The sequence below is a fragment of the Corythoichthys intestinalis genome, chromosome 21 (genome assembly GCF_030265065.1).
Source record: "Corythoichthys intestinalis isolate RoL2023-P3 chromosome 21, ASM3026506v1, whole genome shotgun sequence".
In the NCBI taxonomy this organism is placed as follows: domain Eukaryota; kingdom Metazoa; phylum Chordata; class Actinopteri; order Syngnathiformes; family Syngnathidae; genus Corythoichthys; species Corythoichthys intestinalis.
Window position 1 is genome coordinate 39,844,888 of NC_080415.1, and position 15,163 is coordinate 39,860,050.

Below are 15,163 nucleotides of genomic sequence, written 5' to 3' on the forward strand. Positions count from 1 at the left end.
AAATGAATGGAAAATTTGGACGTCCATGGCCGTCAATGGCAGCACCCTCTATAAGCGTTAATAGAATGGGGGATGTTTGGAGGACACGTACTATTGATATTTGGTAATTTCCTGTTGATTTGGGGACAGTTTTTTTTTTCCCATTGAAAATGAATGGGAAAAATTTTGGACGTCCATGGCCGTCGGGTAGCACATGTGACTTCGAGGAAACATACTTTTTTGCCATGTGAGAATAAAGTGTACTTGCACACCCACTCAGTAGGTGGCAGTGGCGCTCTCATTTTCTGAGTGTGCGCAGTATTTTTGAACAGAACAAAAACACTCAGCAAAGAATACAGTAGGAGATGACGAAAGACCAGTCTGTTTACTATGTCTAAAAATGTTTGCAGCAGACAGCGGGAAGCCAAATCAATTAAGACGTCACTTAAAGACATTAGACCCCGATCACATTGATAAGCCGCTTGATTGTTTTTCAGCGAAAACATGCCGAATACTACCAACAATCGTCTCTCTTTGTCAATGTTACAGCAGTAGACCAGTATGTTCTGTTAGCATGCTCAGTGCAAAATAACCTCACACCATAGCAAAGGAGTTGATCATGCCTGCAGCAAAAATAAAAACTCTCCTTCTGTCCAACGACACCGTTATATAATTTGAATTTATGATCATTGATTGATTTTATTATTTTTCAGTATCAAATGGTCAAAAAATGTACCTTGGGTGTATTTTTACAGTTTTATTTTTTATTCAGGCAAATTGATGCACCTTAACTCTTAACTCCTTAACTTTTTTTTTTTTTTTTTTAAACAGACAAAACAATGTTAATAAAGTTATACTTTATTTAACTTCAGTTGCATCAACCCAATTATCATGGTCCATCCTAAATTACCTTGGAAGAACACTAGTAAATTAAATTAATATTCATAGAGTTTCACCTACTGCAATAGACCCTACTCACCTACGTCACAAAATGGGCGTGTCGCTGTTTCCGGCCGCCATATTGTACCTCTTTTTCAGACCTATTCTCATTGTTTTCAATTAGTCGAGCAAGTTATAGAGCAATTCATGGAAGCCCCGGTGTTATCTGACGCTGTAAACTCATTGGATCCGTTGCATAAAAGGCGTTACGTGGAAAAGCTTCAGTTTATCCATTCGCCAGATCCGTATTTGATGCCTAAATCGATGTTTTTCGACCCGCTGGCTTCGCCTGACATCTGCTATCCTGATATTTACAACTATCTTGTCCACACAAAAGCAGCCTATTCTCACGAAAGTTTGAAAAACTTTAAGAGCTTGGAGGCTTATAAATGCTACGTTGCTGGTTGGGTGAAACAGGTCCTCGTACACGAAAATTCGGCAGGAATCTTGTGCTCGGAAGGTGAGTTACGAAATTTTCAATTCAAAATCTTTTGTTCTTGCTAACATCCACTGTCAAGTCTAATATCATTTGTCAATGGAGCTAGGGCTTTTAATGTTTATATGGTTTAGCGATAGCACTCTCACTGTATACATATATAATACGTAATAAATATGAAGTGCGATAGCACTACTCCAGATTGTCCCTAGTTGAATTTATTTTTTGGCTTTTGACCTCAATAGTGAAATTGTAAATTAATTGTATGACAACTGTCTGATTATCCCCTTATAATTATATATTTTCAGGTAGTTCATTCACAACGTCTCAGTGTATGTTGTCAGCGATTAGCCTAGCAATGATCTTAATTGTGGTTCTCGGCCCAAAACCCTCTAAATATATATTAAATGCATCTTACCAGATATAAAATGACTACTACGTAATCTGTGGTAGTCGTTTGGAGCCCAGTTTTCTCGTCGAATTGCAGCAGTCAATCTCGGTCTCCTCTTCGGGTCTCTCGGAATACGGTAAAAATTCAAGTCTCTCCGTCTATCTTCTCTGTTTTTGCAACCGACCGCCACACACGACTTCACCATTTTGATTATTAATGTTAACGAGCAGAAAAACACGCCATAATAGGAGGAATTTACGAAGTGCTAATGCATTAACATGACTAGTATCCGGACAACATGGCGCGGGGGCGTGGCTGTGACGTCACGTGAGTAGGGTCTATAGGTTAAGTTGTCCGAACGCCAATAAAATATTTGGGTTCAACACATACTTCACACTGGAAAAGAGCAAGTTATTCAGGTAGAAGTACTTTCCATAATTTTTTAAAACGTTCATCCAACAAGTTGGTGTTTTGGGCATAGACTTCATAATGTATTGACATGACACATTCCCCATTCACTGCATGATGCCTTCCCAAAGGGGGCCGTCCAACACTTCGCTTCATTTATTAGCAGTCGGTCACATGCAATTCAATTCAATTCAATTTTATTTGTATAGCCCTATATCACAACAAGGTTGTCTCAAAGAGCTTTGCAGAGGCAATATGATACACAGTCAGAAACAGCAGATGAAATAAATAGAGATGAAATAAATAAAGGTCAAGTCCTGGGCATCCCCCATCCTTTGACCCTCCATGTCGGCAAGGAAAAACTCCAAAACTCTTTGGGAGAGATGAGAAACCTTGGGGAGTACCAAAGTCAGGAGAGATCCACTCCCAGGACGGATAGACAGGATGCACCAGGACTGCTAATGGGAATTAGCAGACTCTGCAGGGATCTAACGCCGGATTTAGGTTGAAAAAGTACGAAAGCTGTACCGCATACAAACAAGAAGGATTGTCTCCAGAGTAATTTGTTCGAGGATTCAAGGTAATTATTATTTTTTGTACCATGCATACATTTTAAAACATTGTGAAAAAAATCAATGGAGGAAATTAGCCACAACAGCATTGGTATTTTACTTCGCAATATTTACGTAAAATAACTGCAAACTGCACGGTTTTTTGCTTTTAACCAAGAAACTTTTACGTCATTTTTTAATAGAGAATTCAGGGATTTAAGCATTTATTCACAATAATTTCAACATAAAAAACTCTTTGATGTGGTAAGGCGGCACCACAGTGACTTAAAGAGTAGCAGCACATTCGATATACAGGTATTTATGTAAAATAAATGCTAATTGCCTGTTTTTTTGTTTGTTTGTTTGTTTTTTTGCTTTTAACAAGAATCGAGACTGTTTTACATCAATATCTATAAAAAAAAAATTCAGTGATTTAAGCATTTATTCACAAGAATTTTCAAGGGAGAATGCTCTTTGTATACATATGGCGGCCGCTAATTTCCTTACTGACTAGCCTCATTGTTCGCAATAAATACGCAAGAATTGTCACTGGAAAAGCTCTGTTTACATAAGGCGGCCGCTAGCTACATTTACTAACAGACTAGCATTGTACTTCGACATATTTACATAAAAGAAATGCTAACTGCATCGGCTCTTTTGCTTTTTACCAAGAATCGAGACTGTTTTACATCCATATCTATAAAGAATTCAGCGATTTAATCATTTATTCACAAGAATTTTCACTCAAAAAGCTCTGTTTACATCAGGCGGCAATTAGCTACATTTACTAACGGACTAGCATTGTACTTCGACATATTTACGTAAAATAAATGCTAACTGCAGGTAGTTTTTTTGCTTTTAACTAAGAATCGAGACTTTTATGTCCTAATGTACATCTATTCACAAGAGTTTTCAACAGAAAAAGCTCTTTGTTTACATATATTTATTTATGTAAAATATATGCTACCTGCACGTTTTTTTTTTTTGCTTTGAACCAGGAATCGAGACTGTTTTATGTCCATATCTATAAGGGGATTTAAGCATTTATTCACAAGAATCACCGGAAAAGCTCTGTTTACATCAGGTGGCTGCCACATTGACTACCAGACTAGCATTGTACTTTGACATACTTACGTAAAATAAATGCTAACTGCACGTTTTGTTTTTGTTTTTTTTGCTTTTAACCAAGAATCGAGAATGTTTTACACCCATATCTATATAGATTTCAGGGATTTAAGCAACTATTCACAACAATTTTCAACGGAGAATGCTCTTTGTTTACATATGGCGGCCGCCAATTTCCGTACTGGCTAGCCTTATAGTTCGCAATATTAACGCAAGAATTGTCACCGAAAAAGCTGTTTACATAAGGCGGCCGCTAGCTACATTTACTAACAGACTAGCATTGTACTTCAACATATTTATGTAAAATAAATGCTAACAGCGTGTTTTTTTTTTATGCTTTTCACCAAGAATCGAGACTGTTTTACGTGCATATCTATAAAGAATTCAGGGATTTAAGCATTTATTCCCAAGAATTTTCACCGGAAAAGCTCTGCTTACATCAGGCGGCCGCTAGCTACATTCACTTACAGACTAGCATTGTACTTTGACATATTTATGTAAAATAAACGCTAACTGCACATTTTTTCCCCTTTTTTTCTTTTAACCAAGAATCTAGGCTTTTTTTTTTTTTTTTTTTTTACATTCATATCTATAAAGAAAATGGGTGTATGAGCTATAATATCTATGTGTTGATTTGATTGTTATACTATTTCTTTAGCTTATGAGCCTGGTTATCGTCCTTTGTTTATTGTTTGACTATCTTGACTCTCTACTTGGGTTCCTAATTGATAGGTCTGGTTGTGGTTTTAGGCAATCAGCCTTTGACACATTTCAGCTGTTATGCCTACTTCAAATTGGGCTGTCAGAAGGACCCAAGGCAGTTGAACATATAGACTGACGGTGGTTAGCTGGCTAAAACGCATATTATCTGTTTCACTACTGCACATTATTGTTAATTTGTTTATTTGTATTAGAAACCACAAGTAGTTTTGTTTGACTTTTGATTTGGAATAAAATCCTTAAACTTTACATTCAGTTTATTTGAAAAGATTCAACCAGTCAAGAAACCCATAGCCTGCTAAGCCTCTTGGTGGCTATTTTTCAAAAATAGTCCCCATTACGGGGATTTAAGCATTTTTTCACAAGAATTTTCACTGGAAAAGCCCTGTTTATATCAGGCGGCCGCTAGCTACATTTACTAACAGACTAGCATTGTACTTCGACATATTTACGTAAAATAAAGGCTAACTGCATGTTATTGTTTTTTTGTTTGCTTTTAACCAAGAATCAAGACTTTTTTTTTTTACATCCATATCTATAAAGAATTCAGGGATTTAAGCATTCATTCCCAAGAATTTTCACCGGAAAAGCTCTGTTTATATCAGGCGGCCGCTAGCTACATTCACTAACAGACTAGCATTGTACTTTGACATATTTATGTAAAATAAATGCTAACTGTACGTTTTTTTTGGGGGGGGGGGGGGGGGGGGGGGGCTTTTAAACAAGAATTGAGACTGTTTTACGTCCATATCTATAAAGAATTTGAAGATGTAAGCATTTATTCACAATAATTTTCACCGGAAAAGCTCTGTATACATCAGGTGGCCGCTAGCTACATTCACTAACAGACTAGCATTGTACTTTGAATATTTACATGAAATAAATGCTAACTGCATGTTTTTTTTTTGTTTTTTTTTTTTTGTTTTTTTTTTTTTTGCTTTTCACCAAGAATTGAGACTGTTTTACGTCCATATCTATAAAGAATTCAGGCATTTAAGCATCTATTCACAAGAATTTTCAACGGGAAAAGCTCTTTGTGTTTCCACTTGGTCAGCTTTGACGGAGATAGGCCCCCTATGAATCGGCCCCACACCCCGTCAAGACATTATGAAGTCTATGGTTTTGAGTATACTATTCACCTCAGTTTTTTTTTTTTAAACTACTGAGCAAAAACGATATCAGTGCAAGAGTACTTTTCTGCTGACTTTTCAGTTTTCCAGCCTCTATATTTACAAATACTGCCCCTTGACGGCCCTTAACGGCCAAAACGATCTTGTGCGCAACAAAGTGGACTTGTTTTGTGCAGATGGATGCAAATGAAATTGACACCAGACAAGTGACTGTTCCAGGATTTTTTCTTTTTTTAATTATTATATCAAGTTTTCGTTGCAAAAAAGTAAGTCACAATAAATATACAGTACGTAAAAAGAGTGCTGATTGCAAAGTAACATTCAAGTGTGGTTATTATAAAACAAGGATGTAAACAACATTATTGTCCAGAGTCTCTGATGACGTCAACGAACACATTTTTTTTCTTCTAAACGCATGACACGCACAAAGTACGGTGATGACCAGTCACACGGGTGGACAGAACAAGCGAACATTCTTTGAATCTGTCGTGGGTTATTTTTTTTTTTTTTTTTTTGCAGTCAATGAGATCCCGCTCCGTCTCCATGGTGACACTTTTGCGTCGGTTGCCTCCACTTGCGCTCGCGCAAATGCTGGTGCGAAAAAGCCCAAAACATGGCAGCTTCTCCCATTTTTTTTTCTGTTAAATGTCTTTTCAAGCATAGTCCTCTTAACTGATGACGCATCTTTCTTTATCTTTGGCTTGCCCTCCACCGACCGCTTTCTCCTTAATGTACATGAGGTCGCTGTGCACGCTGGGTCTTCTCGCGTACGGCGTGACCATGCCGTACGCCTCCCCTACGTCCTTCATTTTCTTGCTCTTGACGGACTTTCTGTGCAGCATGTCGCAGTATTGCACCGACACCTTCCTGTGCAGGTCGGGGCTCATCTCGTGGGGCAGCTTGGCCAGGGTGAAGAGCGTCTGGAACATGCGGTCCACGTTCTCGTTGCGCTTGGCTGAGATCTCGAAGTAGGCGCACTTGTTGTCGTCGCCCTCCACCAGTTGGTCGATCTCGGCGCGCTGCACCTCGCGGTAGAACTCGCGATCGCCTTTGTTGCCGCAGATGACCAGAGGCACGTCGAGGTTCTCCTTCATTTTGTTTTTCAGGCACGACTTGGTCTCGTAGATTTGACGCTTGAGACGCTGGACCTCGTGGAAGGAGTCTCTGTTGTCCAGGCTGAAGACCAGGATGAACACGTCTCCTGGGAGAAGGAAGAGAAGTAATTTACATTTTTTGTACTATCCACATTTTCACTTAGAAATTATGAATAATATAAAACAGCGGGTGTGTCATAGCGCGCGCGCAAGTACCTGTCAGGATGGAGAGCCTCCGCATGGCCGGGAACGGATGGTTCCCAGAAGTATCCAGGATGTCAAGCTGGTAAACGTCCCCCTTGATGCTGTACAGTTTCCGGTGAAAGTCCTCTATCGTCGGCGTGTACTGCTCGTCGAACCTCCCGTTGAGGAACCGGGACACGATGGCCGTTTTGCCCACTTTCGTGGAGCCGAGAATCACCATCCTGTAGCAGTTCTTGGCCGGAATGTCAAAGTCGCTCTCCGAGGGGGACATTTTCTTGATCATGTTGTGTCTTCTGGTGGAGCGCATGCAAGAACTGTGCTTTCAGTCTGTCCAGATCAGGCTTGGCGCTGTATTTAAGCGCGAGGGTGGGCCCCTCCTCCCGCGCACGTCACGACTCGGTGGTCCTTAGAGCGCAGTAAAAGGGGACGCAAACTCCCACCGGTGCGTCTTTCATTAACAGAAAAATCATAGGGAGAAAGTTTGGGGAGTCTGAGAGAAAAATGCTGGGGAAGTGGGACAAATGCCCGCCAATCAAATCAAAATCAAACACAAATTTTATTTGATATTTTTTGGCTGCCAGTACAAATTCCGACATTACGGATCCCCTAAGGGGACATGGAAGAAGAAGAAAAAGATATGAAAAAAGCAAAAACAACAACAAAAAAAGCCCCGGAAAAAACAAGTGAAAAAAAAAAAAAAATCCGATATTTTAAACGTGTGTTGCGCGGCTCAATTTCCAGGTAAACAATGGCAAAAATTGAGTGTTTTTTTTTTTTTTTTTTTTTGCTTCAACGTAACAAAAAATGCCTCGATGTGAAATTCTTTTTGCTTTGATGTAAAAAAATGTTTTTTGCTTCGACCTCTTTGTTTGTTTGGTTTTTGCTTCGATGTAAAAAAAAAAATGCCTCGATGTGAAAAAATTTTGCTTCTATGTAATTTTTTTTCCTGCTTCGACCTTTTTTTTTTATTTTCGTTTTTTTTTTGGCTTCGATGTAAAATATATATATATATTTTTTTTTTTGCTTCCACCTCTATTTTTTTTACTTCGTGTTTTGTTTTGTTTTTGCTTTGATGTAAAAAAAATTTTTTTTTGCTTTGACCTTTTTTTTCCTTTTACTTCAGTGTTTTCTGTTTTTTTTTTTGTTTTTGCTTTGACACAAAAAAATCTTCCTTGTCCCTTTTTAGGGGGACTGTTTTTCCCCCCCCCCCATTGTTTTTTTCTGCTTTCAAGTCACCTTAGGGGCTCCGCACGACATCAATACTGTATCAGTACCATGTGTTGTTTTTTTTAAATGTGTACATTCCCCCTCTTTGAGTAGTACATTACAGTGTACTCGCACTGCTTCACCCATTGCCATTGACGGCAGTAGACGTCGATGATGAGGGATATAAGAAGGTTTTTTTTCCACCAGCAGCAGCCACTGTAAGTCATGTAAAAAGACGTGAATGTTGTGGAGGTGGGGAACACAACACTAGTTTTTCTACTGAATGTCCGACTTGCATCAGAGTTAGCATAACATTAATCTGTGTGAATTTCTCCAACTCGAGGAGGAAGCTGTGTTGAGAGAAATACCCTCCTGTATGTTTTCTACTGTTAACGTTAATTAAACTGTAAGAAATGTAGTGAACTCAGGATTAGTTAATAGATGACTAACAAGTTTGTATTTCTTGTGTATGTTAATATGTGTTCAAATATTGCCATTTAAATATGGTAATAAAATCCGGACATCTTTTCTGGAAGTTTTCAAAATGTTTCTTTCGTAGTTTTTGAAAACAAAAGTTTCAATCGAACGGAATATCACCTGAAACAATACACATGAAAATTAGTATAAGTCAATACAGATTTATTTTACATTGGTCATTTAGCCTATCAATTAATTAGGTTCATATTGGTGAGAAATGTAGCCCTGACCCCTGTTCACCCAGTCTGTTTGGTCTTATAAATGTTCCGTCCCCAGCAAAAAGTGTACATGCTGGTTATGCTGAAATATTGTCCCTACCAATGTTGAGACCAAACCTACAGTAAACGCTTATGTATTTGTATGTAGATGAACAGTTTCTGCAGTTATGAGAATAGCCAATAGAGGGCGCTAAAAGCAAAAATGTTATGCAGATGTATTGCTTTTTAGGATGTACTTTTTATTTCTAAAATTCAATTATTTAACACTTTCAGTCGTCACTGGAGTGGACAGCTATTCAAAAGTTGACACTTAAGACTTTTAACCTATTATAGAGCAGGTGACTTTTTTGGGGTCATTTAAAGAAAGTTATTTTTTAAAGACCTTTAATCAAATAAACATATTGGCTGTAACTGATGTCAATAAACACTAGGGTTGAATGATACTGAAAAAAAGTTACATTGCGACTTTTTTGGGGGGGGGGGGGGGGGGTTGCATGCAATATATATTGTAATGTTAAAACTAGAAGACTTTTCACCAGATGTCTTGAATTTTGTTTGACTCGTCAAGTTTTGTATCGTTTATTTACTTCAGTATTTTATTCTTGTTTTTCCCGAGTTTCCCCCCCTTGTTTTTCTCATTTATGCTTATATTCTTATTTTTTTCTTTGTATTCTCTAAGCAATTTATTATATTCTTCATTATAAAAATGTTATCTTAGTTTCTGTATTTTTTTTTATTGTTGTATTTCAGATATAAAGCAACACTAGGTTACTTTTCAATCTTTATAAAATATTTTCATAACATTTGTGATGATATGTCGACTGACAACTAATTGAATGAGTGACACCTCTTACATTGCTGGCCAAAAGTATTGGCACCCCTGCAATTCTGTCAGATAATGTTGAATTTCTCCCAGAAAATGATTGCGATTACAAATGCTTTGGTGGTAATATCTTCATTTATTTTGCTTGCAATGAAAAAACACAAAAGAGAATGGGGAAAAAAATAGATCATTATCATTTTACACAAAACTCCATAATTTGGCATCCTCAGCCTAATACTTGGTAACACAACCTTTAGACAAAATAACTGCGAACAACCGCTTCCGGTATCCATCAATGAGTTTCTTAGAGTGCTCTGCTGGAATTTTAGACTATTCTTCTTTGGTCAACTGCTCCAGGTCTCTGAGATTTGAAGGGTGCCATTTTCAGATCTCTCCATAGGTGTTCTATGGGATTCAGGTCTGGCCACTTTAGAAGTCTCCAGTGCTTTCTCTCAAACAGTTTTCTAGTGAAGTGTGTTTTGGGTCATGATCCTGCTGGAAGACCCATGACCTCTGAGGGAGACCCAGCTTTCTCCCACTGGGCCCTACATCATGCTGCAAAATTTGATGGTAGCCTTGAGACTTCATAATGCCATGCACACCGTCAAGTAGTCCAGTGCCAGAAGCAGCTAAGCAACCCCAAAACATCAGGGAACCTCCGCCATGTTTGACTGTGGGGACCGTGTTCTTTTCTTTGAATGCTTTGTTTTTTTCCCTATGAACTCTATGTTGATGCCTTTTCCCAAAAAGCTCTACTTTTGTCTTATCTGACCAGAGAACATTCTTCCAAAACATTTTTGGCTTTCTCAGGTAAGTTTGGCAAACTCCAACCTGGCTTTTATATGTCTCTGGGTCAGAAGTGGGGTCTTCCTGGGTATCCAACCATAGAGTCTCTTTTCATTCAGACGCCGACGGATAGTACGCGTTGACACTGCCGTACCCTCGGACTGCGGGACAGCTTGAACTTGTTTGGATGTTAGTCAAGGTTCTTTATCCAGCATCCGCACAATCTTTCGTTGAAATCTTTCGTCAATTTTCTTTTCTGTCAACATTTAGGGAGGTTAGCCACAGTGCCACGGGCTTTACACTAATTGATGACACTGCGCACGGTAGACACAGGAACATTCAGGTCTTTGGAGATGGACTTGTAGCCTTGAGTTTGCCCATGCTTCCTCACATTTTTGTTCTTTGGTCTTCTTTCTTTTCTTCATGCTCAATGAGGTACACACAAGGACACAGGACAGAGGTTGAGTCAACTTTAATCCATTTTAATTGGTTGTCAGTGTGATTTAGTTATTGCCACCATCTGTTATGTGCCAAAGGTAAGTAATTGGTGCTGTTAACAACAAATTAGAGAAGCATCATATGATTTTTCAAAGGGAGCCAACACTTTATCCGGCCCATTTGTGTAAAAATGACAATGATTTAATTTTTTTGTCCCCATTCTCTTTTGTGTTTTTTCATTGCAAGCAAAATAAATGAAGATCTTAGTACCAAAGTATTTGTAATTGCAATCATTTTCTGGGAGAAATTCAGCATTATATGACAGAATTGCAGGGGTGCCAATACTTTTGGCCAGCACTCTCAATAACTTTGCTCTCCTTCTTAGGAGCAAGTCTTGCAGGGCAACATTTTGCGGCATCAGTAGAATACAAAATGAACTGGATCATTGTTTTTCCACATGGATTTATTAGAGCAGGTGTCAGATCACACCACGACACTGAATGAAACATTTAATAATGGCGTCATTGTTTACTTTGACATCAGTCCCTGGTGATGTCAGGCAAATATAAGCATTAAATGGGAACTAGGAAGTGCAGCGTAAAATGCTGTGATTTTGAAAAGACTGTGGAAAGCCTCAAGACTGCAGTTACAGTGCTAGTGATGTCAAGAAAAGTCATAAGAGCACGGTCAAGACGCCAACTCTTTTAAGAGGCAGATAATCATCTGATCATAAGTCTGCACACGTCACCAGTTAAATAAATCCTGCAATTGTTATTGTAATGCCACAAAACACCGTCAAGCTGAAATGTGCGCAGTACGACCAAGTCATACAGGGGTTTTATATCAAGACATTTGCGAAATGCATTTTTTGTGGTGTTATCCATTTTCTTTGCGCTTGATTGTGTATGGTTTTGTGCTTTATTTACTGTATTGTTTCTTGTAATATCTATCAAATTGAAAAACAAGCAAGTGAACCATCACTTTAAATATTTTGTGACCCCCCCTTTGGCAGCAATAACTTCAACCAACGTTTCCTGTAGATGCAGATCAGTCTGGCATATCAATCAGGGCTAATCTTGGCCCATTCTTCTCTACAAAACTGCTGTAGTTCAGTCAGATTTCTGGGATGTCTGGCATGAATCGTTGTCCTTAAACATCTCAAAAGGGTTGAAGTCTGGACTTTGAGTTGGCCACTCCAGAACGTGTATTTTGTTTTTCTGAAACCATTCTGAAGTTGATTTTCTTCTGTGTTTTGGATCATTGTCTTGTTGCAGCATCCATCTTCTTTTTAGCTTCAACAGTCTGACAGACGGCCTCATATTTTCCTTTTGAATTCATTCTTCCATTAATGATTGCAAGTTGTCCAGGCCCTGAGGTAGCAAAACAACCCCAAATCGTGATGCTCCCTCCACCATGCTTCAAGGTGGGGTTGAGGTGTTGAAGTTTGGTGAGCTGTTCCATTTTTCCTCCACACATGACGTTGTGTGTTACTCCTCAACAATTCAACTTTGGTTCTGTCAGTCCACAAAATATTTTGCCAAAACTTCTGTCGAGTGTCCAAGTGCCTTTTCGCGGACATTAAACGAGCAAACAATATTTTTTTAGACAGCAGTGGCTTCCTCCGTGGAGTCCTCCCATGAACAACATTCTTGGCCATAGTTTTACACATAGTTGTTGTGTGCACGGAGATATTGGACTATGCCAGTGATTTCTGTAAGTCTTTAGCAGACACTGTAGGCTTCTTTTTTTACCTCTCTGAGTATTCTGCGCTGAACTCTTGACGTCATCTTTGGTGGTTGGCCACTCCTTGGGAGAGAAGCATCAGTGCCAAGCTCTCTCCATTTGTAGAGAACTTCTCTGACTGTCGATTGATGTAAATCCATGCTTTCAGAGATTATTTTGTATCCTTTCCTAGCTTCATATAAATCAACCACCATTGATCGCAGGTCTTCGGACAGCTCTTTTGACCGAGCCTTAATGCATATCAGACAATGCTTGTCGTCAAGACAATGCTTCCCAGGTGTGTGTTATATAGTGGGCAGGGCAGCTTTAAACCACTCATCAGTGATCGGGCACAAACCAGACTTAAATTGTTTGGTAAAAATCGATTTCAATTGCTCTTTTTCTCCTTAGGATGGGTTCACTTACTTAGTTTTCCCCCTTCTGTCCTTGTTTGCATGCTATCCTGATTAAAATATGAAAACCTATAAATGTACATATACAAATATATAGTATCTACAGTCATGTGAAAAAAATTAAAACACCCCATGATATTAAATGTGATGGTTCACTTACTTATTTTTCCCCCTTCTGTCATTGTTTGCATACTATCCTTATTAAAATATGAAAACCTATATATGTTTGAGTGGTTTTAATCAAAGCAGACACTGTTTTTTCATCTGTGTGATTTTGACAAAGATCATATCAAATTTGATGGTGATTTTATGCAGAAATGTGAGAAATTCCAAAAGGTTCAGATAACTTTTTCATACCACTGTACATCTTTTTTCTTACTCAAATCTTTTCATAAAGTTGTTTTTTATTTTTATTTTTTTAACGTTATTAAACATTGACGCCCATTGCAAAATTTGTGCGGGTAACAGTAATACTACATTTGGATGCAAATTGGGGGATACAAAACATTGTTCTGCAATTGGCGTCTGGCCCACATGTTTGATATCATCAAGCATCAAGAGGGTTAAAATGCCTCTGATAAAGAAATAAAGTTCTAGGCAAAATATTGCCAGAAGAGCTTCCACAACATTAGTGGGATTGCATTGATCCATGATAACAGTCAAGGGGTACAAATAAAAGAGCAGGGACTCCATTAGAGTCTTCAATTTTTATCACGAGAAGGAAATGAGATTTGTACGACTTGCAGGTCACTGTGTGCGTGCGTGCGTAGCGTCCGACTGGGCGCGCTGACCTTCAGCGATCCGTCATGCAGATGCGCTCCTTGCCCATCCGCGACGGGTCCTGCGTGACCAGTGAGCATATTGTCCTTGCGAACCATCATTCTATCTGAGTGAATTTTCATTTTTGAGCCACAACTTCAAGTCGAACAAGCATGTCTTTGTCTAAACTTTCACAATAAATCGATATGGTGATATATCGCAGGATGGCTAGCCCAATGGGTCATCTGTAGGCTCACGCTCAAAATTGTTATGTTTCTTAAAAGTGTCACAGTTTAGAAAAAAAAACAGGACTCAACAGGTTCCTAGCAAAATTTTCCACTTCAAGAGTGTCAATGTTATCGGCTGCCATTGACGGCGCTGGATGTCTAATCCAATTAAAACTTGGAGGGGCGATTGAAGGAATCCAAGTTAAAATGGACTGGACATGCTATGACTCATCGATTAGTAAATTAATCATCGATTTTGATAGTTAAAAAACTGTTTGTTACATTGTTGAGCAAAACATTTTTAAAGGGTTTTTAATTCATTGGGTGCCAGCCCCCGCTAGTCAAAAAGCATTGGATGTCTATCACTGTCAATGGCAGCCAGTGAGCTAATACTTCATTATTAATTTTAAAAACTAGATCATTTATACCTGATCCACACTCTAAAAAATTATGCGATCACAGAAATCCATTGTTGACCAATAACCGGCAAAAAATGTAATTATATATGGCGGAAAACACAGGTAAGGCTGAAAAAGCAGTTTCTGCTCTTGCACCCCTCTTTAAAATAAACTGCGGTATTTTAAGCCAAAAGAACTGTTGTGGTCGATAGACCAATATGTCTGCAATAGCAGTTTCATGGAAATAAAGCTCTCAAACCGGGGGTGAAAGTGGTTAGAATTTCTTGCCGGAACTCCTTGACGTGAAGGTCGCCACAGAGCCAGAAATTTTATTTATTTATTTATGTATTTATTAGGGCTGTCAAAATTATCGCGTTAACGCGCGGTAATTCATTTTTTAAAATTAATCCCGTTAAAATATTTGACGCAATTAACGCACATGTCCCGCTCAGACAGTATTCTGCCTTTTGGTAAGTTTTACAGCAAGGCTTTTTGTGCTGTCTAACAGCGAACTCTTGTGGTCGCTTTGCGACATGGTTTATTGTTTTCTTGCCAGGTCAATATGGCTGCACGACGTCTCGGGCTGACGCCTACGTTGTAATGTTGTGCTTATATGATCCTTGGACAAGATTTGTCCGTGAGTGTGGTTGTTGTAAAGAATGCACATATTATGTTAGTAAGCGAAATGTTATATTTTTTGCATGAGACGCTTTTTGTTT

The 15,163-nt window shown here is 38.7% G+C and overlaps 1 protein-coding gene across 1 annotated transcript; it reads right to left on the minus strand.

Annotated features, from left to right (window-relative positions):
• Positions 1-5,893: 5,893 nt before the first annotated feature.
• rasd1 (RAS, dexamethasone-induced 1) lies at positions 5,894-7,380 on the minus strand. The gene is made up of 2 exons (XM_057826438.1): positions 6,990-7,380; positions 5,894-6,880 (listed from the first exon to the last, which is right to left on the minus strand). Exons 1-2 carry the CDS (start codon positions 7,282-7,284, stop codon positions 6,348-6,350), a joined length of 828 nt encoding a protein of 275 aa, XP_057682421.1. The 5' UTR covers positions 7,285-7,380; the 3' UTR covers positions 5,894-6,347.
• Positions 7,381-15,163: the final 7,783 nt, after the last annotated feature.

Excerpts from the sequence above, each read along its gene's own strand:
- rasd1 (XM_057826438.1), bottom strand. The coding sequence starts at position 7,284 with ATGCGCTCCACCAGAAGACACAACATGATCAAGAAAATGTCCCCCTCG. Across the intron at positions 6,881-6,989 it reads GAGGCTCTCCATCCTGACAG|GAGACGTGTTCATCCTGGTC; the intron begins GTACTTGCGCGC and ends TCCTTCTCCCAG.